This window comes from Myiozetetes cayanensis, unplaced genomic scaffold, assembly GCF_022539395.1.
Source record: "Myiozetetes cayanensis isolate MyiCay16 unplaced genomic scaffold, myiCay2020 scf2-11, whole genome shotgun sequence".
Classification (NCBI taxonomy): domain Eukaryota; kingdom Metazoa; phylum Chordata; class Aves; order Passeriformes; family Tyrannidae; genus Myiozetetes; species Myiozetetes cayanensis.
In genome coordinates this window covers 94,131,159-94,156,705 of record NW_026087411.1, presented here as the reverse complement: position 1 = coordinate 94,156,705, position 25,547 = coordinate 94,131,159, and the positions used below count along the sequence as shown (strand labels likewise).

The 25,547-nt window shown below is 36.1% G+C and overlaps 1 protein-coding gene across 5 annotated transcripts in view; it reads left to right on the top strand.

Annotated features, from left to right (window-relative positions):
* The window catches only part of MYOM2 (myomesin 2), a 97,406-nt gene extending 72,181 nt beyond the window's left edge, over positions 1-25,225 (top strand). For all 5 annotated transcript variants that reach the window (XM_050315429.1, XM_050315428.1, XM_050315431.1 and 2 more), the window contains 14 exons: positions 1,262-1,306; positions 1,755-1,891; positions 6,820-6,964; positions 7,071-7,130; positions 8,543-8,610; positions 12,427-12,540; positions 13,878-13,965; positions 17,325-17,363; positions 18,028-18,133; positions 20,716-20,879; positions 21,214-21,250; positions 21,375-21,397; positions 22,262-22,317; positions 24,168-25,225. In XM_050315429.1, the coding sequence (XP_050171386.1) occupies positions 1,262-1,306; positions 1,755-1,891; positions 6,820-6,964; positions 7,071-7,130; positions 8,543-8,610; positions 12,427-12,540; positions 13,878-13,965; positions 17,325-17,363; positions 18,028-18,133; positions 20,716-20,879; positions 21,214-21,250; positions 21,375-21,397; positions 22,262-22,317; positions 24,168-24,494 (1,409 nt within the window). In that variant the 3' untranslated portion in view covers positions 24,495-25,225. The remainder of the gene's footprint in view (positions 1-1,261; positions 1,307-1,754; positions 1,892-6,819; positions 6,965-7,070; positions 7,131-8,542; positions 8,611-12,426; positions 12,541-13,877; positions 13,966-17,324; positions 17,364-18,027; positions 18,134-20,715; positions 20,880-21,213; positions 21,251-21,374; positions 21,398-22,261; positions 22,318-24,167) is intronic.
* Positions 25,226-25,547: the final 322 nt, after the last annotated feature.

Sequence of the window (25,547 nt, the reverse complement as noted above, 5' to 3'; positions counted from 1 at the left end):
AAAAATTTCCCAGTCCTCAGGCTGTAATTCCTTAAGTGTGAAAATCCCTCTGCTTACAATCTTTCTAAGTCATTTAAGGAGAGGAGATGAGACTAAGTGTGAGTCTTATGGTAGGTAGGACTTTTATTACAGTGAGAAACTTGTCAAACCACCCTTTCCAAGTAAGTGTTGAGAATAAATCCATGTGCAGGCAAAAAAACAAAACTAGAAGGCTCTCCAGGACCTGGATGATTTAAAAGGACTCTTAGTCATTACCAATATCTGCTTCTTCTAAGGAAGATAAACCTGCAATATTTTTAATTTTCCAATGCATTTTATCATGAGAACTACCCTCTAGCTTAGTTTTGAAGCGTCACTCTGAAATCTCTCTGTAGGTCTTGTCACTGTCAGCTCTACCTTTGAAGGATTTTTGGTTAAGAGCACTGAAGGTGTTTCCCATCCCCCACTCAGCCCACATCTTCCTTGGTCATATCTGTCCCTCAAAATTATAATTTTGTTTGTACTGGCTCCTTGCACAAGTTTCAGATTTTGCAATTTAGTACTGAAACCTATTATTTTACTGCTCATTTGCTCCCTAAAATGCTATAAATTCTCTTGTGATTTTGTTAGATCTTTGACCATGTCATAAGTCCGTGTTAACTTTCTCTGGTCTTTACATTATCTGTAAATTTGGAATTGGCAGTAATATTCATTTTCCAGATCTTTATTGGTAACTAATATGATAAATAGGATTAGTATGAAAATCTGAAAAAGTGATTTTTTGGATTCTCACACAGCCTCCTGTGGATCTAGTACATCAAACAAAACTTTCTGTATTGTTTTCAGACTATCCTGCACTCTATTTTGTCTCCTGCCACAGTAAAATAAACTTTTCAGGAACAGTATGTGAAAGGAAATCAGCAGATAAAGGAACCTCATACACTGCTTAGAAGCTACTGTTTTCCATATTTTCTATTACTGTTTTTTAAGTTTAAAGTAGATTTTGGCCCTTGTTAAATTTTCTTGCATAAGAAAGTGTGCCTTAAAATGCATGGAATAGGAACACTTGCTAAATCCATGTATGAGAATTTTAAGTTTCCTAAATTTTATTTTTTAGTCATCATTTTCTGAAGAAAGTGAGGTATTTCACATATAAGACTTAAGGAGAACACTTTGCTTATGCTGATATATGCCTTCCTTGACTGCATTTCGTACATTTGACACACTTTGACTGCATTTTTCAGAATAAATTAAAACATGAATATTTTCCTTTTTTTTTCAGAGCTTGAACGTTTGATGGCATTAAGCTATGAAATAAAGAATCCAAGTAAGTTGAAGATCTGAATTTAATTGGCATTCTAGAAGAAATATAATATACTACTGACTGGAGTTTCAAAAAGATTCTTCCTGAGACAATGGCAACTGCATTTTTCATGACAGTTTCATTTTTCATGGAACAACTTGCTTCCTTATCTTTAGTTTGTTTAAAAGAATATTAGTTGACATTGAATACAATCATCGTTCCTAAATGTCTTTGAAGTTTAACTTTGATGATAGACTACAGGTTGTTCCTAGAGAAATCCTTACACAGTGTGTAAGCTGTAAATTCTTTTCTCCCTTTGAGAAATTAATTCAGAAATCAGCCAAAGACTGCATTAGAGGCCTTTCCCTGCATAAGATTTGATATCCATAAATAAAAGGGAGTTGCTAGTATTTTACTACAGTATTCACAAGGTTTCATGTATTATTGACTTTTGATCCTTTTATTTCTGCAGCAATACCTCTGAAGTCAGAATTAGCTTATGAGGTTCTTGAGAAAGGAGAAGTTCGTTTCTGGATTCAGGCTGAAAGCTTATCTCCAGATTCTACCTTCAGATTTGTTATTAATGATAAAGAAGTTGAAAACAGTGATGTAAGTACATATTATTATGTATAAGTGATTTTGTTTAATAAACCTTTATGCAATAATGTTGTTATCATAGAATCATAGAGTCATTTCAGTTAGAAAAGACCTTTAAGATCATGGATTCCAACAGTGAACCTAACACTGTCAAGTCTGCCACTAAACCATGTCCTTAAGTGCCACCTCTACATGTCTTTGAAATGCCTCTGGGGATGGTGACTCAACCTCTATCCTGGACAGACTGTTCCAATGCTTGACAACCTTTGCCATGAAAAAATTTTCCTAATATCCAGTCTAAACTCCCCTAGTACAACTTGAAGCCATTTCCTCTTGTCCTATTGCTTGTTATTTGGGAGAACGACCCCCACCTCACTACAATCTGCTTTCAGGAAGCTGTAGAGAGTGATAAAGTCTTCCCTGAGTCTCCTTTTCTCTATACTAAACAAATCCAGCTCCCTCAGCCCCTCCTCATAAGACTTGTGCTACAGACCCTTCACCAGCTCTGTTGACTTTCTCTAGACATACTCCAGCACTCAATGTCTTTCTTGTAGTGAGGGGCACAAAACTGAACCCAGGATTAGAGTGGGGCCTCACCAGTGTTGAGTACAGTGGGATGACACTGCCCTGGTCCTGCTGGCCACACAATTTCTTATACAGGCCAGGATGCCTTTGGCCTTCCTGACCACCTGGGCACACTGCTGGCTCATGTTCGGCCCTGTTGACCAGCTCCTTTTCCACTGGGAAGCTTTCCAGGCACTCTTCTCCCAGCATGTAGCACTGCATGGGGTTATTGTGAGCCAGGTGTAGGACCTGGCATTTGGCCTTGTTGAATCTCATACAATTGGCCTTGACCCACCTATTCAACTTATCCAGATCCCTCTGCAGAACCTTCCTATCCATCAGCAGGTCAACATTCCCATTCAACTTGATCCCCTCATCCAGATCATTGATAAAGACAATAAACAGGACTGGCCCCAGTACTGAGCCCTGAGGAATAGCACTTGTGACCAGCCACCAGCTGGATGGAACTTCATTCACCACCACTCTGGGCCCAGCCATTCATCCAGGAATCAGTGCACCCATCCAAGATATGAGCAGCCAGTTTCTCCGGGAGAATACTGTGGGAAATAGTGTCAAAGGCTTCACTTAATTCCAGGCAGATAACATCAACAACCTTTTCCTCATCCAGTAAGTGGATCACCTTGTCACAGAAGATCAGGTCAGTCGAATAGGACCTGCCTTTCCCAAGGCCATGCTGGCTGGGCCTGATCCCCTGATTGTCCTGTGCATACTGCATGATGGCTTACAAGATGATTTCCTTCTAAACCTTCCCTAGCACCGAGGTCAGGCTGAGAGGCTAGTTGTTCGCCAGATATTATAGTTACTTAATACCACATTATTAAGATGTGATAATACCTGAAAAGAATGCCGATATTTAACTTGAATTTTTTTGCAGTATAGAATTTCTGTTGCAGAGTGAGCCTACTCATACCAGAAAAATAGAGCAAGGTTTAGCTCTCAGAAATCTGTGTTCATTTTGAGTAACTAGGTGACCAACAGCCAAGGAGAGGAGAATTTAAACACAGAGCAGCATTAAGCACAAATATTTTAGAAAAATAGCTCAAGAAAAAGGCTGCTTCATGTTTTGGACTCAAAACCAACAAGACATGCTGTTCCCAGAGACTCTCTGAGGCTCATGCTACTAGTTTTACATATAATATGGGAGGTGCTTGACAGTGAAACAATGTTCATAAACTTAAAACTTTTATATAGTATCACTTTCTTTTTTGTTTTGTTTTGTTTTGTTTTTTGTTTTTTGTTTTTAATTTTGGCTTAGAAACTGAATGAGCATTGGAGTTATAGAGAAGAAAGGGCAGGCCACCAGCTTCCTACATTTTTATAGCTCTAGGAAGATCTTTCATACAAAGGAGCACAAACAAGCTCTCATATTAGGCAGAGAAGCCATTCCTTTGCAGGGTGGGAGCAAGGTTCATCTATAGATCATAAAACACAGCACTGGGAATACATATTCCTGGAAGGAATACATCTCCAGTGCAGCTGTTTGAAAGATTCAGTTTATTTCTGAGAACGCAAATCCTAGTTTGTGTCAGAGATGCTTATCAGCATTTTTATACTATAGAAAAGCAAAGAGCATTTACTTTAATTACATATTGACAAGTGGAAGAAGAAGTATTTCTGAGTAAAATTCTTCTCTGTTCTTCTTGCTTTAAGAAGTAATAAACTATAGCACTGAAAACCTGAATATTAGTGCCTAGTATGTATTGAAATGACAATACTTTGTCTTGGCAATGTTTGTGGAACAGAATGAGCTATTTTTAGTTTGCATATGTTTTGGAAGTGCTGACATCAGAGAGTCTTGAAGTGAAGCTGCATTATTTCACCCCTTTAATTAGTAACCCACAGGTGACATTTACGTTTGGAGACTGATGATATTTTTGTGGAAAGTCGCATAAAAGCCTAATATTTATGGTGCCCATAAAATCATTGAACTTCATCTTGCTGCATAATGGCAGTAGTTAGAAGCCTAATTGCACTCTAAAACCTGTCTGGAGACTGGGCTACAGTCACTGAACATGTTCAATAGACCATTATGCTGGTGAATTGTGGCCTGATTCTTGACATTGGCTGAAGTGATGAATTCTTCCTGCTAGGTCCTCAAAGGGAACATTTTTGGTAAGATTTCAAAGTAAGCTGAAACCAGAATGAACTGAGTCCCATTTACTCAACTGTCATTTAAATATTTTAATATTTTGTTTCCTTTACCCAAAAATAAGAAATTAAAAAAAAAAAAAAGAAAAGAAGAAAAAGAAGCTTTACAAAGGATCAGAATAAAACATACATCTTGGTGATCCCTCCCCTCCCCTGCCTTTTCTGCTTCTGGCAAATTTAAATTTAACATTTGCCCTGAGATCTCATGAAGTAAATGCCAGTGCAGTCCTTGACCTCTGTGGGCAAGAGACTGTAAGCAGGAATTTTAATTGGCACTTTTTGATAGTTTGGGTAAGTTTATAAATGCTCTTTTTAACCTACCTGGCCTATTTCATTAACTCTTACAGATGAACTCTTACATAAGTAGATTTTCTACTTAATTTCCTGATTAATTCTATCTTGTCTTATTCTTTGATATTTTCCTTTACACTATGTATGGGGAATTGTGTATCCAAATTATATGAGCATTTCTCCCTGTTATTTTATATAAATATTATACCTCTGTTTTTTCCTTATAAGCCATTTATTTAATAAATTATTATCCCAATCAATCTGTTAACTACTGTTTTGTTAATTCCATATACTTTTCTTCATCCTTCAGTTACACCACTAAGATTTAGAAGATCTATATATTTGAGAATACCAGTAATGAATGCTAAACATCTTGATTATGTCTACACTGTTCTTCCAGACTTGTTATCCATACAACAGTCAATCTGTTCTTGAGGCTGGCCAAGATGTGTCACTCAAAGCTGAAGCGGATATATCTGTGGTGTCATTCCTACTATTTTTGTATCAGGACTTAGAGGTTCTTCCACTTAAGGAAGGTCCTAGAGAGTTTAATAAGTGGCATTTTTACAAGTGTGGTTTGTTTTTTTTTTTTACTTTCTTCTTTCTTCTTTCTTCTTCTTCCCTAAACTTAATCTATCTGTGACTTTAGTACCATTTTTTACATTTGGAATCCAATAAGCAGGTCAATAAAAATATTCTATTTATAAGGCATCATGTCTCCTTTTAACCATATCTGTAATAAATTTAACAGTAACAGGGTCTATAATAATTCACTGCATATAACTCTATCTAGATGGTGACATTTACTCTTCTGGGTCATCATAAATGGAAGTTGCTGTGTAATATTCTTGGCCACATTGATTACCTAAATGTATTTACCAAGTAACTTCTGTGGGTTATTCTCACTTAGCTTTAGGAATTTGTTAGTTGAGATTCAGAAAACATCACCGGTAGTGGGAGACACAAACCTCATGGTTGGAACTCACTGAATAAAAGAGAATATCAGTTAGTAAAAAGAGCCTGTATTTAAAGCAGTACCTGCAAATTTAAAACATGTATTTTGCATGGATTGTCCAATATTTGCTTGCAGTTTTGTGTTTCTCGATGATACCTGCCAATAGTTTATCTTTCTGGAATATTTAAAAGAAAGCAAACACATAAAGGACACAAACAGTGTAAAGTGCATTTAACTTTGAATTCAAGTCAATATTTGGTATTTTGAGTGTTCTGTGCACACTTTAGTGGGTAACTATACGTTCTGACAGAATTCTACCACTCTTTTGCTGGACTTGGTTGACCCTTTTCAGTTCCCAAAAGCTTTGTTGGTTTTGGTCAAGTTACTTTCCTCATGGTCTTTCACTTTGTCCTTCTTTGAAAATCACACCTAACATTAAATGAGAAAATCATTATACTCTTCCTAAAAAACATTTTTGTTTTTAGTGAGAAAATAAGATCCCCTATTGAGTTACTATGTATGTCTTGGATACTTAGTAGTAATGACTTTTTGGATTTAATGTGATGGATTTATTTGAAGATCCACATTTGTGTCTACAAGCATAGTATTTCCAGTTATTTCTGGACTCTGTTAGGAATAGAGCTTCAGCCTAGCAAATCCCCTTGTTGAACTGGAAACTGTAATGCAGCTAAAGGCTGGCTGTACAGGCTCTTCTTCAAACATGCATAGTGCCATAAACTATTGCTTTCAAATCCAAACCAGCTGCAGCTGCACAGAGATTTGTGTTACCACTGGGATCTTGTTGTACAACAGTAAATACAAGCACATCAGTTTCCACAGTTTACAATTAAAAGGACACAGAAAAGCTTGAGTGTGGAGTTAGGAATATTAAACGTAATTAATTTGATGGGAATCTTAAGTAACTTAAGACTGTGTTAAAGTTATTATTTGTTTATTTCAGAGGCATAAAATAAATTGTGACCGTTCAAATGGCATTATAGAAATGGTGATGGAAAAATTTACAATTGACAATGAAGGTACCTACACAGTACAGATTCAAGATGGAAAGGCCAAGAACCAGTCCTCATTAGTTCTCATTGGAGACGGTATGTTCACTGAAACATTGAAACTTTGATGAAGAAGAGAACTTCAAGTATTCTTTGAGTAATTTTGTGACTAACTTATATTTCATTCACCTCTTCTAAAATTTAGCATTCAAGGCAGTATTGGCTGAGTCTGAGCTCCAACGAAAGGAATTTCTCAGAAAGCAAGGTAAGACAGAGTAGATTGGTGACTCTAGGCCTAGTTTGCAGCTAATGATTAATTTCTGGTAAGTACTAAGTGCTTACAGCTTCCATTCTTCATTAGAAGATGAGTATATTGTACAGTTTAAGAAGACGCTTGAGAAGACGCTTGAGAAGACGCTTGAACCCTTAGTGGATCTTATTTTCCAATATTGTCAATGTGTGACAGAACCTTAACTAAGTAGAGAAATAGAGTGGGAGCCCTCACAAGAGGTTATCTTTGCTCGATACAGAAATGTACCTACTGTAGGCTCTGATGCAACCAATCATTTATTAAGCATTTAGTTTTAAGCATACAAATTATCTGTTTAATGTAATTGACAGAAGAGTAGACAGCCAAGAAAAGTAGTACCACACAAGAAAGATTAAAAACTTGACCATGTGGTTTCTGTCCAGGTAAAATTCCAGGAACTAGATGTATATTTGTTGCATAGTTGTTATACAATTGTAGAGTTTGTTCTATAATTGTTATCAGTATCATTTGCAGCTGAATGAAAGAGTTACTATTGCATATCTAATTCAGAATTCTATCACTGTGAAATCCTTAAAAAAATGAGTTTGAGCTCTAGTTTGTAATTTTAACTTGTAAGCACATGGCTATTAGGATGAAAGTAACAATAATAATTAAAAACATTTATTCTAAATAACTTAAGTAAGATTTTCTCACAAGATCTTTCAGTTTTCAATGATTTAAGTGAAAGTTGGAGACTTTGTTACTTCCCAGGTCTGGATATTGCAATTATGGGCCCTAATCCTGCAAACATTAAAACATTGACATTTACTGAGATGAGTAAACACAATAACTTCAAAAAGGCTGTGTATGTCAGCAAATTTTCATCAGGATATATTTCTTTGCAGGATTGGAACCTTAGCAGAGAAAAGGAATATTTCCTGTTTTGCTTGTAATGTTTAATACATTTTAAAACTTTATGGTATTTGAACAAATAATGCCTGGCATGGGATTTTGGCTTTGAGCATTTAATAGGGTGTTTGGATACTTTTGTTTATTCTCCAGTTGCTTTTGCATTAAGTAAATTGTACACTTGTTTGTAGCCACTTTGTTTCTTTCTTCTACCTAGTTGGCAATTTGGAACAAATGTATTTAGTGAACTAACTTGTGTCACTCACCATTTTACATGTTGAAATACTACATGACATACAAACAGAGATGAAACTCAGCTTCCTAAGCTGTAGTGTAGATGCCTGGGTCAGTATGATAAAATCTTACTTCAGAATTTTCCTTCGAGTGCATGAATAGTTCAGGAATTCACTTTTTCTGGTGTAAGGATGTTATAATTGTCATAATTTTTCTTCCTTTCACTGGATCTCTCTGATACTCTTCATTCTACGTCATTGCTTTATAACAATTTTGTTTTATAGGTCCTCACTTCTCAGAGTTTTTGTATTGGGAGGTTACAGAGGAATGTGAAGTTTTACTTTCTTGTAAGGTAAGAAAATATACTTGAAATTATTTGTTAGAATATGTTGATTAAAAAATTAAGTAGGAAAATGTGAGGAAAGATTTAGATATTTTTTAAATAAGAAGTTTCCTAGGAAATTTTAAAAATGATTTTAATTATTTTTTATTATTTTTAAATTATTTAAAATTATTTTAATTATTTAGCAATACGAAAGTTTCCAACAGACTGTTCTTCATCAATAGTGTTCATTAAACAAACAAAAAAACAAAAAGACATTTCTAAATGTATTAGTAGGTGATCCAAATCTTAATAATAATTATGAACCATAAAAATAATTTAGACAAAATAAACATCCTTTACCAGTCCTTCTTCCTTCCTCAAAAAATAGCCATGAAAAGCCATTTCAAAATTTTTCCTTACCATTTTCTGATTTAGAGGTTTCTCTAACAAAGCATCTGTTATTTAATCAACTGTAACCAAATATGCAACAAAGGTTTCTAGAACTAAAGTTATAAAGCATGGTTTTTTATTGTATTTGGCTAATGACTTTTGAATCTTAAGTAATGATAAGGTGCAATTCAGCATAAATTTTGCTATAAACACCTTTATATGCCTTTCTGAACTGATATATTTTCATTTTTGTTGCTCTTCTAGAGTGACTAATTAGAGGTCTGAATAACTAAGTTAATTGAATTCAACAGGCATCAAAATCTTCTTAATTCTCTTTTCCTGTAGTGTGGTCTCTTTTATATTAATTTTCTCCTCTTCTTTTGAATAACTTTTGGCTTTTAATTAGACTAACTTGAATCATTTATTATGAGCAATTTACATGAACATTTGTGAGATTTTTTTTTTCTGCTCACTAATTAGGAGACCTTTAACCTCAAGTTATTCCCATCAGAACTGACCTGAGAGGTGAAGCTGCCATTCTGTGTGCCCACATCCTAGGGCTCAACACTCATTAGCTAACATGGTACCTTTGCTGGTACTAAGCTGCATAGCTGGAGTACTTTCTAATCTCCACATGCATTTGCCTCAGGCATGAACCCTGCTTATCCTTTCATTCACATGGGGAATTAAATGTTGCTGAACCAGTTATACTAGTGTTAATTCGCTACAAATTAATCTGAAATTATCCTTCATTTCATTGACTGTTGAGCCTGTTTATACCACTGAAGCTGGGAAAGGCTGAGCATCTGATTATTTGCTTTTCACCAGTGTGCTTTTTCTTCACAAGGTCAGAACATTTTATGTAAATTAAATCTAGGATGTGGGATGTTTGCACACTCATCACTTTAACTATGCTATTGACCTTAAAATTTTTGTTACTGTTAGTATGTGACTGGCCATTAGGTTCACATGGTACTGTTGTTTATGGCTGTTTAACTGATATTTGTACACAGGAAGAGTTTGAACAACAAAGCATGGATTTGTCCTTCAGACTCCAGATACCTGACATAAAAGTTTGAAGAGTGGCCATGCTGGGCTATTTCTGTGATAACAAAAGTAGTCAAGAAACCATCTCTGCGTCCCCAGGACATGTCACAGCACTTGCCCCAGGTCTCTTCCAGACTCTGTTTAGTGCTCCTTTGCAAAAGCAATTGTCAAGGGTTTTTTTACCTCTTGTAAGAGCCTGGGATAATGTAAGGGAAGTACCCGTAAGAGAGGGCATTTTGCCTTGGTTTTCTTAAAGGCATGACATAGGGCAGTTAGGAAACCATGTCAAATGGAAGCTTGTGTAGGGCAGAGGACTGACTGCATGATCCAGGCCCATAACAATAACAACAAATAAAAGTGGATTGTGTTATAAAAAAAGTATATCAATTCTTACCTCAGATACCACTTATTTTGTATGTGACTGGACCTGATTGACTTTTAATTGACTTACTAGTATTGAATTCCAAATTAGCTGGGATGGATGACCATGTTCTCGGCATTGTAGCCCCTCAATGCCAGTGGGACATGGTTGTCCATTTGAATGACAATTTGATGGTGTTTGCTTTTTGCTTTTTACTTTGTGTTTATTTTTCCTCACTTGCCAGCAACTATTGTCAGGTTTCTTCTAGTAAATCTAAATTTCAGAACATTTAGAAGCTACCTGCTCTTGCGTAACCTTGGCTCTTATTTGTACTGTGTCTGTTAAAAGCAAGACTTTTGGTGTGTGGCTAAACAGCGAAAAGGTAACTTTTCTCAGTAAATGTCAACATGAAGTAACGACAGCACTGCAAATTGCATATGTCTAAAACTCAGTCTATTTATTGTCAGATTGAGTGCTAACAGTCTTTGATGAAAAATTGTTGAAAAGCTTTAAAGGCTTGTTCCTTCAGGCTTTGTTCAAATAAAATTGCTGCTCATGTCATAGGACTACAGGAACAGCCACTTTGTGGTCACTGGTAAATGTAAAATGCTGCTCACTTTTCTCAAGCAAATCATCACTTTGGGCCAGGTTGTGATCTCAAATACTCTGTCAGAGATCCATAGCAACCAAACTGGTAATTAAGCAGCAATAGATGTGATTAATTTGAGCATGTTTCATAGAGATGTCTAGGAATCAGAACAGGAGACCCTCCTATTTATTTAGTCATCCCTAAGACTCTAAGAAAGACTCTAAGAGTCACTTTCACAGAGCTGTTCATCTATGGAATGACTTCTCTAATGTGAAAGGATTGGAACCTGGCACACTTTTTTCCCTCCAAGCAAGCCAGTTGAAAACTACTGCAGATCTGTATTAACTTCTAGGCTGCCCTCTATCCATTTGTTCAGATTTTTACATTTTTTTTAAGGAGCCTTTTTAAAGTAACTGCCTGGGGACTGAGAAATGTCTTGCCAACTCTGTCCTTCTACCAAAACCATGCTGCCTGGGAATTCAGGCTACACATGAAAATACCAATGTACTTTGTGTTTTTTAGAAGGGTATGGGGATAGTGACATCAAATAAACCACAGTGTTTTTGAAAGTGAGGGAAAAAATAAAATTTATATATTGCCAGGGTGTCTAAAAATATCTGCACTTTTAGCTTCTTTAAATTTAAAGTTTGAGGTAATTTATCAAGTGAGATTTTAAGCTTATGCAATACACAATTTCTATTTCAAAATTACAACGATCCTTGAGGTATAACTATAGTATATTTATGCATTGTTTAGATGAGTTGTTGCTAGTACAGCAAAATTCTGGCTTTCAAGCATTTGCACTATGTTGTTAAGCCCCTTTGTGTTGGGGGAGACTGCAATTTGTAGGATTCCTCGGATCTTTGTAAGTCCCATAGGACACAATGTAGTAAGTAAAAAAAAAAAAGGATTCTTGTTGCAGCTTGCAATTTTGTAGTTTCAGCTGCTCTCAGAATAGTAATTTCAGTTGTTTTTTGCAGTTTAGCCATGAGAGACATTGCTTAGGTAGCTGGGATAAATCTCCAAATTGGCCCAAGACTGTCTAAGATAGGGCCCAAGTTCTGTGTTACAGCTCTCTGGAGTCACATGGCAAATACAAAATGATAAAGGAGAGTTCAGCAGCTCTAATTTCAAAGATACTTGTCACAGCTATCTGTAGACAAACTACAACCACAGAGCAAGGATGCAAAACCATTTAAGGGAAGAAATTGACAAGATTTTCTTCAGGGATTTTACAGGGCTCTGAAACTGTAAACTGTATACTGTGCTGCAAAGAAATACCAGAGGACTAAGATTTGCTTAGTAGGACTTGGTTGAAATTGGTTTTTACTTAGCTTTCTTTAACATGTGTTATAAAAAAACTACTTCTTATATTGAAAGTACTTGTGTGACTACCTGCAGTGTGATATCTTTCCTCAGGACATAGACAGGCTTACATGCCTTTTTTGTTGTACAGGTTGCAAACGTAAAGAAGGAGACTGATTTCAAGTGGTATAAGGATGGTTCTGGGGTTGAGGTTGAGGAATTGCCTGACCTGCAGAAGGGAGAATGTCACCTCAGTATTCCCAAGGTACAGTATCACCTGCTGATTAGAAATGACAGTTGCTGATTGACATAGTATAGATTTGCCAGGCAAGCATTAAAACAGCCATGAGTTCTATGAACAGCTAAAAAAACCACAACACATATTTTCTACCCTTCAATTAGCTGGTGCTTGTACAACATATCTATTTTTGTAATCAGTTCAGACAGTTCATACTTAAGTTTCTTCAGAGTCCTTAGGTGAACTCTATCTTGTTCTTTCTTATTGCTCCTTAATTTTTCAATTTGCTCAAGCACCTAATTTTTGACAGTGTTTCAGTTTTATTGCCTAAAATGAATAAATTTGAAGTATATGGCTTCTTAAAATTTATGCAAACAGGATAATCCAGCTTATGTCTGAAACCTCAGCTTACACAGTCACTGCCTTTGTCAAGTGACAAAAACCTCCCCAGACTGAGATTTTCTGCTTTCAGCATAATGTGCATTCCATCTAATTGATTTATTTATTTTATTTAATGGCTTCATATTCCTCTAATTTCCTTCCTTCATTTCACTTGCAAGAGGATACTGACTTTCCAGTGGCTTCATTTTTCTTGAGTTAACTTTTTTTTGGGAGGGTAGTTTCTTCTTGTCTAGGATTGTTCTTGTTACTTGTCATTCAATATGATACTTGTGTTATGGTTTACTTATTAGTGGATTTGTGTAAATCCAAGAATTAAATAATCTCCAATCTCTATATAATTGTTTATATATTTTCCTTCAGGTTTTACAATAACCTAAAATAAAACCATCAAAACCCCTGACTCTCTTTAATGCAGCATCACTGTGGTAGATTTTAGAATGTAAACTCTCCAAGGGTCATGAATTAATTATTTACTTAGCATAGATATAATTTGACTACAGTTACTGCTTGAATGAAAGCAGTATGAAAGGGTTGATTTGGACAATTATAAGATACAGATCTGTTATTCTTTTCATAATTCAAAAAAGTATTCATTTTGGTAGAAGAAAAATCGCATTTCTGAAGTTTGTGTGGGTTGAAGTTATGCTCTGTTACATTTTACTATACTGCTTGTAATTTCTACTGACCATTATCAATCCTGGTTACCTTTTTGGAACCAAAAAACCCAACATGGTTTCTTGAGGCAATTGAACAGAAATCAGAAGATATTTTAGGTTTAAGAACTAAATACAGCTCCATTAAAAAAAAAAAAAAAAGAACAGGTTTCCATCTCATTTCTTTAAGATTATTTTTCCAGAAGGCAGTAAAATGTATGCTTTTTTATTTAGAAAGTTATGCAGGGGTTGAGCAAATCTAGTACTACTATGAAGTTTGTCAGTAAACATTTTGTGTTTCCCCTGTAGCTGTCTCGCAAAGATGAAGGAGTTTATAAGGCAACACTATCAGATGATAGAGGTCATGATGTATCTTCTCTTGAATTAACAGGAAAAGGTAACATTCAATTTACTATAATGGAATAATGATCTTCACATGTTCTCAAGAGATGTCAAAGATCTATCCTTGAAAATGCCATGTTAACAAATATTTTTGTTGTTCTTTGCATTTAATTTCTCTTTTTATGTTACACAGACCCAAACTGCAGATCAGCAGTCTAGGAGGGGTGACACTGGGCATTGTAATGATTAATCTCTAGCACTCTGACAGGCAGGAGACGAAGTATGTTTCTAATCAGACAAACACTCTATTTTATGTGAGATAGCTCTCTCTCAAATTTGCTAAGCTTTAATGTCCACAAAAAAACCTAAGGCAACAAAGTGCTGAATATGTTGAAGTGGGACTGTCAGTGGGGACTGAAAGTGATTTTGATTCTAAAATCATAAAGCTGTTTTGTGGGTTAGCGTCAGCTGGCAGCTCAGCCCCATGCAGCTTCTCACTCACTCCCCTTCAGTGGGATAGGGGAGAGAATTGGAACGGGAAAAGTGGGAGAACTCCTGGGTTGAGCTAAAGAGAGTTTAATAAGTAAAGCAAAAGCTGTGTATGCAGGCAAACAAAACAATGAATTCATTCACCGCTTCCCATGGGCAGGTAGGTGTTCATCCATATTCAGTAAAGCTGGGCTCCATCACACGTAACAGTGACTTGGGAAGACAAATGCCATCACTCCAAACATTCCCCACTTCATTCTTCTTCCCCCAGCTTTATGTAAGCAATTTAGTGTCATGTGGTATGAAATGTCCCTTGGATCAGTTGGGGTCAGCTGTCTTGCCTGTGTCCCCTTCTGAGTTCTTGTGCACCCGCAGCCTCCTCCTGGACAGGCAGTCTGAGGAGAAGAAATAAAAGGCTTTCACGCTGTGCAAGCACTGCTCAGCATTAGCTGAAACATCCCTGTATTATCAACACTGCTTTAGTCACTAAGCCACACAAACAGCACAGTACAAGCTCCTATGATGAAAATTAACTCTATCCCAGCCAAAACCAGTACAATTTCCATCCCTTCTTACATACATTTTTTGTTAAGCTCAGATCCCACACTATGCAATTTTTTTTTAATGGCCAGTCTTCGCGAGCGAAGATCCGGGGAAGGTCTTTACACCTTCCAGCCTGCGCATTGGATTTTTTAGGTGAGACACAGTGTGCGCGGAACTGAGCCCACCCTTTAATCCTAAGGTTCATCTGCCGGGGCCAAGCGAGCTTGGACGGTGGCAGCGAGGTCCTTAGGATGTAGGTGGGTTGCCTTTAAGGGCTAACGAGCCCCACCTGCCCAGGAGTGGCCCTGACCGGGAATCGAACCCGGGCCTCGGCGGTGATAGCGCAGCGCCTTTACCACTAGACCACCAGGCAATATGTTCTCAATAATCAACTTCTCCCTTCCTGTCCTTTGATATACACGCCGATACCATTCCCTTAGTCTATGGATTTGTGTGTGCGTGTGTGTGTGTATCCCGATCACTGGAATAAGCAAAAGGTCCAGGAGGGCTCCCTCACATGGTCAGGGCTTCCAGTGACTATACTTCAGGTATGGCAAAACTGTGCTGTGTTGGAAATATAGAGTTAAATGTCTATTTAGAGAATTCAGAATATCACAGTATCCTGGACTTCTGTGCATCCAGAAGGCTTTGAAAATGTCAACCAGCAAAACCAAACAATGTGTATCCTAAATGGTGGAAACAGAAAAGATAAACAGAGAAGTTCATCATGAATGGGGAAGACTGCATATTCTATGGGGCAGGTAACTTCAAGCTCAGTGTGCACTGACATTCAAATGAAGATAAATGCAAATACGAGAATGTAGTCTGAAATACACCCATGATGGAATTTAAAAAGGTTTTGTATGACATCAGACATCATATTGAGATGCTGTAATTCTGTGTATATTTAAATTTTTTTTAATATAAAAAAAAGTTATTTTGCTTTGGCCCGGAGATTAGCTCAGTAAGTTAGAGCATGATGTTAATAATGCCAAAGTTGTGACTTTGATCCCTGTAGGGGCCATTCACTTAAGGGTTGGACTTCATGATATTTGTGGGTTCCTTCAAACTCAGAATATTCTGTGATTCTGAGTCTATAGCAAAGACTGATCTGTTGCCAGCATGAGTGAATTTTACTTAACTTTGCTTAGGCTTCTTTATGTGGGTCCCAACAACCAGGCCTAAGTGAACCTGTATTCATCCCACCTGCATGTAGGCATTTGACCCATCAATGAATATATTTTCAAGCTCCCAGTAGAAGAAGAAAGACATATTAAAAAGTTAACTAAGTTTGCCAAAGATCTTAACATTCTTTTTCAGCAGATCATGGAAGTACCTGAACTAAGAGGAAAAGATGAATATCAGGCTCAGCTGTGGTTTACCACAAAATGCTGTATTATCAGTTGATAATCTCCCAGGCATTTTTCCTCTACATAAATTCTTTGCCCATTAATGTAATTGATGTAATTAATTCTTTCAGAAAAAAACCAAATCTCATTTAGACATTATGGTTAACACAACCCTACCTTCTCAGACATCCATAATGTAATGTATATGCAGTATGAAATTCATGTTTTCATGTCAATGTGTCAGTAGAAGCACAATGGAGATTGCAAAGAGTTATGGAACTGAATCACAATTTATTTTAACAGAGAAAAAATGTGTATATACAGATCAATATAGAACAAATATATAAGTAGTATTTTCTGAACTCCATGCATTTTTTTGTCTTCCTTACTCATAAAAATTCCTCAGCCTAGAATATACATCCTTCAGTCTTAACCATGCATTCTTCAGATTATGGTGCTTCTTTCCCTTTCTTTCCATTTTATGTAGTGTCACTGAATATAATTCTTCTGCTATGAAAGAGTTCCCCACTTTTCTACAATTGTCTCCAGGGTTCTCTCCTGCAAACTCATCAGCTCTGTGATATTTCTTCTAAAGCTTGATATGATACCTAGTTTATTTTACTTGCTTTTAAAGGATTTTACATTTGTCAAATGTCATCATAAAGGGAGCAGGTGAAACCTGTTTCACCTAGAATGTGATAATTGCTTTTTCCCCTACACTATTCTTTAAATGTGAACTATCCAGTTTTAGTGATTTTTTTTTCCTGGCCTAAGGGATACAGAGACAAAGATTTGACAGCAGACAGTTGACTCCACAAAAGGCAGAGATACTGAGTGACACAGCACAGAATTCATATTCTGTACACAGACAGTTTCCAATTTATTCTGTACACCTGTTGCAATTTTAATGGTTTTCTTTGCTTAAGGATATGAAGATTTCCCATATTGCTTTAATTATACTGAACATAACAGAGCTATATTCTGACTGAATTTTGATGGTACATTTTCTTCCCTTTTTTTTTCCTCTCTGCAGTTTATGATGATATAATTCTGGCATTGAGTGGAGCAAGTGGTAAGTAAATGCTGTCTTGAATTTTCATGTAGGCTTTATGTTGAAGTCATCTGAGGCTGAGGAAGAATATTTTTATTTTAAGTAGTAAATCTGTGAGAGTCATGATGGTTATATTATTATGGACATGTTATTAAGTTTCTGAATAGGCAGTTGACCTTGCTAATGGACACTATTAAAAGAGAACAAAGTATTATTCCACCTGGCTTGTTTGGTTTAGATACTGTGACAGTGTTGTAGCAATAATTTTCTAATTCCCATTAGTAAGTGAACCTTGATATAGAGAGAATGAGACTCTGACTGTGTTCCCAGTGAGAAGCTGGGAGTCATTTCACTGAAAGAACAGGGTTTGCACAAGTATAAAATTTTTATGCAATTAGAATCATTACACTACTGTTTTATAGCAATTATATGACTAGCTTATTATTATTTCACAATGGGTCTTGCTAGTCATAATACCTTTATGTGACAATAAAACCATAAATTCATACTGAACTTTCACCTAATATAAATTAGCTGATGTCCCTTGAGAGGTATGACAGTTGTCTCTGTGGTACTTGAGAATCCTGGCCAAGATCCTGACAGTACATATAGTCCATTAGACTGTTTCCTCCTGTTCATTCCACTATCTCTTCCGTTTGATCCACACATATTCTATTCTGTGTAGGTAAGTCAGCCTCTCCACTGAAGATCCTTTGCAATGAGGAAGGAATAAGGCTCCAGTGTTTCTTGAAATACTACAATGAGGAAATGAAAGTCAGCTGGTGTCACAGGTAGATAAGAATACTTTTTCAATTTTGCTTGAGAAAATGCTGTCTTTATGATTTACTGTTTATTATTCTGTGGCATTCATTTAGTAACTGGACTGCATTAATCAATTTCTCTTTCCAGCACATTATATTATTTTTAACATAGATAGTACATATGATAGAAATATTAACAGATTTGTCCAACAGCAATCAGGAGGGTTGTAACAGACAGGAAAAAAAGCTATCTACAGTACTGTGTTCTCTCATTCAACATGAGACTGTTTGTCTTCCATTGGTTGACTAAAAGATAGCAAAATATTTGGGCATAGTTTCCTTTTTAGGGCTACCCTTTTCTTAAAGTGGATGAAACTCTCCTCTAGTACTAGGTGAATATCAAGGATATGTTCCACAGTGTAATAAAAGCCTGTATTAAGTTAATTTTTTTCAAACTGATACAGTCATAAGTAACCCAAAATATTTTAATGTTGATAGTCCTCTCTGAAAAGATATTCAATGAGGCACAGAATACTTCAGGTATAGTCCTCAGAGCTGAGAACAAGGCCAAAAAGAACTGTAAAGTTCCTTATAGTTTTCCACCTTCATGTTACATTAATCTTTGACTTTGGATACAGTCTAATCATCTGTGCACTGGCACATTCAAACTCTGTATTTACAGTTAAATTTGTGTCCACATGCTTTACTATGTCAGTTTGGTCCTTGCTTGTTTGAAGCTGCAGATAATGTTTGAAAGGATTTAAAAACTCTTTAGGTGGTTTCAACTATCAGATTCCTTGATGGTCTGTGAAGATGACACACAGTGAAAAGCTCAGACTTTGACAGGAAAGGCTGGTTTATCAGTATGATATCCTAGATATGCAATGCTGTCCAGCCCTTACCTTCTATCAGATAGGAATATAAAGTGTCAATGATCACCAGGTTAAAGGAGGTCAAGAACACTCTTGCAAGGATGTGAAGCTGTATTTATTCCTCAGACTTTGTATTTATTAAGTTCTGTTCCCTCTTTCGTAAGTGTGGTTCTAGTATGATAGAAAGGAAAAGAAAAAAATTTTTGCCTCTGCCGTTTACTATATCTACTTGAGTTTTAAAAGTGACTTAGTCCATTCCACCATCCATTTCATAGAAATATAAAACTAAAGAATTCTACATGGCTAATATGAAAATATCAGTGTGTGTATTTATATTTACATAGACTCCCCCTCTTCCCCAAATATTTCAGATTTTATAATGTCTTATGCATTGATTTTCTTGAAGATCAGTGAACAAATATTCTGAACAAATAAAATTTAAATTCTTCAGTGAATACAATGATTATAATCAGAACTGTTAAAGCTAAAACAAAGACTAAACCAACCAACTAACCTTTCCCAGCCTCTTCAAACTTCCCTGTTTGTTTAAATGTAATTATAGCAAATTTTTTCCTGGAAAAATTGAAAGGCTACACGAACCATGATTTTTTTTTTTTTTTTAATGGGAATTTCAAGCTAGCTTTGAATTTTACACTGTCTTGCATAGCAGAGAATAGAATAAAAATCCTAAACTTAGTATTCATCATCCACTTGTGGCACAGTGGGGAATATTACATGCAGTATTTTGTAATATATAGCAGTTTCTATCCAGGAATCTAATTTGGTAGGCTGAACTCCATGTAGTTGTCTTATAGAAAGCAAAATCATAAATATACCTTTCCTCCATCAAAGTAACTCTCTAGCTATGAATCCAAATCAGCTCTATCTGGGCAATTAAAATGAATGATCAAGGAGAAGCTAAAACTGACTTAATCTATTAAAAAATCCAGCTAAAGATGCTTGGGGAGGAAGAATGAAAAGAAATATTTCTTTAGTTAATGAATGAAAGAGGAAAGTTCTCTTTGAACCATTGAAAGGGGTTTGGTTTGCATGCTCTCATTAAGTATCTGATTCTGTTTCCACTCCTCATGACAGATTGTGGATCGGAAGACCCCTGATCTGAATCCATAGGGCATTTCTTTTATTCTTAACTAGGAAGTGATGATAAGTCAGTATAATGCCACTGTTTTTAAAGTGCTTTTTATTACTTATCTAAAGTTTAGCAATTTTCTTGTTTTGTTTTTAAAAACCCAAAGGTGTATTTTGACTCGATATCAGAGGAATTCTAGACAAATGTTTTATTCTTTTCTTAACTGAGCTTTTGAAGTTAATGAAAGACAAAAGATGTTTTTTATCATCAGAAAAGGTGATCTGCCTCAGGTTTACTATTCTGATGTATTCTATGTTACTGTGTATGAAGTGTACGGAACTCTAAACACTTTCACATAGAGTCATGTATGTGCATGTAGATGTAAAAACAGCTGTGTATGTGGAGAGAAGTAGAATGAGAAGAGGGTGAACAAATGAATCTTTGAAATGAAAACTCAAGCTAATGGTTTCAAAGTGTTTCTTACCCCCTGTTGGAAGCAAAGAGTCTTCCAGGAAATTTCTCCCATTAGTTACAATCTATCTGTAGTTTTGGAATAGTATGTTATCCTTTGTAACTTTTTATGGATTATTACCTATGGAGAATATACAGGAAAAGATGTTCAAACTCATCTCTATTCATCTTTTTTCCAGGGAATCTAAGATTTCTTCAGGGGAAAAGATGAAGATTGGAGGAGGAGAAGATATTGCGTGGCTGCAGATACAGGAACCCACAGAAAAGGATAAGGGAAACTACACCTTTGAAATCTTTGGTGACAAGGAATCCTACAAACGGACACTTGATCTGTCTGGGCAAGGTATATTTATAATACCAGATTTATACGGTGCCTTTTCATAGATTATGCATATTTTACTGGCAATAGTCAGAGGAATTACATTAAAAACAGATAGTTTTTGATCAGAATCAGCTGTAGTTCAGTCTTATAAATGTTATGACCTTTTTAGTCTTGTATCTAGTTTCAGCACCAGTTGCATTGGGTTTCAGGGGTCTGGTTTTCCCACTGCACTAATGTGTGACTCTGTATGGGTTTTAAGAGAGCTGTAACATGGGTATGTGTTTAAAAGTTTGTACTGAGCCCCAAGTGCAAGTTATGTTGATAGACAATAACCCTCTCAATTGTTTTGTTACAGCTTTTGATGATGCAGTTGCAGAATTCCAGCGACTCAAGTAAGTGCTACATCTCTTGCATTTTAATGCTGCAACAATAGTGTCTTTACTTAAAAAAAAAAATTTCATTACTAATTTCATCAATAACATTATATATTTCTCTTTTTTTCCTCAAAAACTATAGGGCAGCTGCTTTTGCTGAGAAGAGTAAGTTTATTTTACTTTATATCATAGGTGTTCTACGATGTAGCCTAGTGTTCTTTTTAAGGCATCCATCATGATACGCTGCCACAACTTACTGAGTTCTGTGGCTGCAAAAATCCTCTGCTTGCAAAAATCCTCTGCTAGCAAAAAATACTCCAAAAATAATAGTATTTTGTGGATTTAGTTATCTTTGATTCCAATGGAAATCAACTGAAAGCTTTGCATATTTTTCAAGTCTCCATTGTATCTTCCTGCATCTGCAGAAGTTCGACAAAGTGTGACTTGTGTGTCATACAAGGAGGTGTTCACTCTGAAAGCTGCTGATAATACTGAATATTGGTATCTATCTGTTAAGTAAAAAATTGCCTGCTGATGCCTATTGTGCACTGCTTGCTGAGACCTAGACGGTGGGGAAGCTTGTTACTGATAGGGACTGTAGGAGTGCTGGAAATTATATCAATTCCCCTGATAATGACAGGATGCTTCTGCCCACAAAGACAGCGGCAGAACAAATTTTCCTTAGATCTTAGATACCACCAAGATGCTAAAAACAGCCTCCTCACTTTGCTTTGGGCCCAAAGCACAAACTGTCAAGGTCAGCAGTAGCTTAAAGGTTGTTATGTGCTTAAGTTTAGAATGGTATAGCACAATCTCTGCTAAAAAAAATCTTTGGGGATCTTACAGTACTTAAAACTCCCACCACAAAATATTACAAAAGTTGCATTATGTTTTTTTAAAGGTAACTCAAAAAAAAGAAAGAAAGAAAAAAAAAAGCTGTGACTCATATTAAGTTGTAAAATCATTAAGATATGAGTGGTTTTGAGAGGTAAACTTCACACAGTCCCCATATTTTTCTTTAACTCCTAGATCGTGGTAAAGTCATTGGTGGTTTGCCTGATGTCGTTACTATAATGGATGGGAAGGTAAGGACAGTTTTTGTTAGTGAGTCGATGCTGAGTGGTGGGAGGTTTACTTTGATGGCAAAAGGGGAGGGAATGCAGATGATTTTATAGAAGCTGAAAACAGTAGGAGAATAATTTGATTTTAGGTCAGATCTAAAATTTAATAGATCACAACAGATCCAAATTATCTAAAATTATTGTGTAATATATGTGTTCTCTACTAAGTTTTAATAATAACTTATTAAGACTTGATTAATTATTATGAGTTAATTATTAAGTGCTCTTAAATGAGGTAACTTTTCAAAGCAATAATAATTAAATGTTGCCCATGTTACAGAAAGGACAGAAAGAATTAAACCCACACTAGTAGGTAGTAGGTTATTTTCCCAAAATTTTATTTTTTAGTTTGCATCATTACTCCTTTAAATATTTTATAGTAAGGCTGATTCCTATATGCTATTAATTGACTTTACCTCCCACATGATATAATTTTTTCAAGAATACTCACAGATTTAGCTTTTCACTAGGTTGTACCCAGAGTGTGTAAATATTCCTTCAACATTCTTTCTGACTTTGGAGGCATTTAGTATGCAAGACTCTCTTCTATTTGTGAACATATGGTGCTTTTGATCACTTAAAATTTCTTCCTGTTTTATTTTTACTCTGAATTATATCACACCTATTCAGTCATCACCAATCAAGAAAAACATTGCTCAAAACATGCACATATGAACTCGGACTTTCTCAGCTCCCTCAGGATTTGGTGAAGCCTGAAGGGGAATGTAGAGGGAATGTAAGGAGGAATTCTGGTAGAAATTATTAGTTTTGAGTTGTTAATTATGTATTTTTGTTTGTTTTCTAACACAGTGTTGCATATGTGAATGTCTTAAGGTGACTTAATTATCTAGGGCCGAATTTTGGGCAGAAGGAGTTTCCAGAAAGGTGAACAAAGTAGGCACTAAAGTAATCAATGCAACTTCTTAAATGATTCTTTCATTTATTAGGTGATCACTATACCTAAGTATGTGAAGTTTACTTACATATACAGAAGGCGTGGTCAAAATGGGTTTCAGCAGTAAACCTATAAAAATTTGGAAGACTGACCATGAAAATTTTATGACCTCCTTAAATCTTATTTAAGTCCTTGAAAAATACCTAAGCTACTAGGAATGTCTATTAAGAAATTTCAGCTATTTTCTGAATATGTTATACACGTGTGTAACACATGGCCAGGTTGGGTAGGACTTTGAGAACTCTGTATAGTGGAAAGTGTCTCTGCTTGTAGAGAGTCTCCCTCCCATGGTAGGGGGTGATCTTTAAGGTCCCTTCCAACCAAACCATTCTATGATTCTAAGAACAATTTACCAACATTTATGTATTAATTGTTCTTCATGAAATATTTCCTCTTTTACTAGTCAGCAGCACCTGGAATTGATGTCCAGTGATTTTTTTTTTTAATCATCTCAAGCAATAACCTCAGGAGGCTTTGGTCAGAAAAGATTTGCTTAGTCTTCCCCCCTGTTGTGTACAGCAAAGCTTTAAGGATGTTTTTAAAACTATCATTGCCTGAACCTCATGTCAGGCTAATGGGTTGTCAGGAGTCTCCTGCAAGCAGGACTGCAATGACTGTGCAACTTACCATCTTCAGACACTTTAACCCTGAGGCTAGTACTGTATCGCAGTCACTGGTGAGACAGTGGAAAGTTTGAATAAAGGAAAAAAGAAATATTAGGAACTCTAATTTCAGTCTTCAAGAACATGATACCATGCTATACATAGTTTAATTAACTAGAAATAAAAAGTGTCTGAATATTCTGGTTAAACAAATCTGACTGACTGATCTCAACATTAATGTTGTTTTCCTCTCTTAGACACTGAATCTGACCTGTACTGTATTTGGAAATCCTGACCCTGAAGTTGTTTGGTTCAAGAATGACAAGGCCTTTGAAATTGATGAGCACTACTCATTTTCACTGGAACAAGGGAAATATGCCAGTTTAACAATCAAGGGAGTGACCTCAGAAGACTCAGGCAAATATAGCATCCATGTCAAGAACAAGTATGGTGGGGAAACAGTGGATGTCACTGTGAGTGTGTACAGACATGGTGAAAAAATGCCTGAAATTAAGCCTGGCCAACTTGCTAAACCCAGGCCAATACCACCATCAGAAGAAGTCCTCAAACCTGAGGACAAGTGAAAATCTAATAACAAGTGGAGCTTGACACTGTGTTTGACAAACAAAATGGAATACATGAGCTGTAGTTGAGCTATTTCCACACAGAATTCATTGATAATGTCCAAAGGGAAACTGAGCTTTTTAAGAGTTTGCTTTAGGGAGGTAGCTGTGGTGTGGTGCTGTACACATCTACAACAATCTCATTTTTAAATACATGTAATAGGCTGGGACCTGCAAATAGCAAAAAGCCAAATTCCTGCCAGAGGTTCCCATATGCAATGGTAAGTTCCACAAACCTAAAGTAAACCTCTATTTTCACACTTCTCAACCATCTGCAAAGCAACACAGCAACCCTTTGAGAGCAAATGTGCCATCACTAAAGGTAATGAACTGCAGTTAGATATTAAGGGATAGTCCCTTTGACTTTGAAACCTCTGGTCCTGTAAGTCTAGTGAATAGTCTTGATTTAGTAGTGTTACTGTTCTTCTATCAATAGTGTGACTTTAGTAGACTTTCACAGCTGTTCAGTTTACTCACTCAGCCATAGGTCACATGTTTGTATTTTGCTTTTCTTGCTTTGTGCTAATAAAACTTTAAAAGTCACCTTTACTACTCATTTCTCCAAAACACATCTAACTAGTTCTGTTTATTCTTTTTCATTGTTTAATTATTGCTTATTGCACAATTTCACAGCTGGTAGCATGAAGACTATTGACTTCCAATAAAGAATGCAAAATATGGTTTATCACAGACACTGGGTGGCACTTGTGACATTAATTTTACTTTTTACAATACAGATCAAGCTTAAACTGATACCAAAGGATATGTATACAACTCAGTCACTCCAGATAATTATGTCTTTGATTCTCCTCTAACTAAAAAGAACAAGAAAACTCTTCCATGAGTGAAGTGATCTGCTAGGCAAAAATTTCAATATATGCTTATCGTGAAAAGTTCAAGTAAGATGGGATTCAGTGTGATTGCTTACATGTCTGTCATACGATACGTGATTGAGTGTTTGCAGTGATGGCTTTCACAGATCCAGTTCCCTGTTCAATAAAAGTCCACTTATCT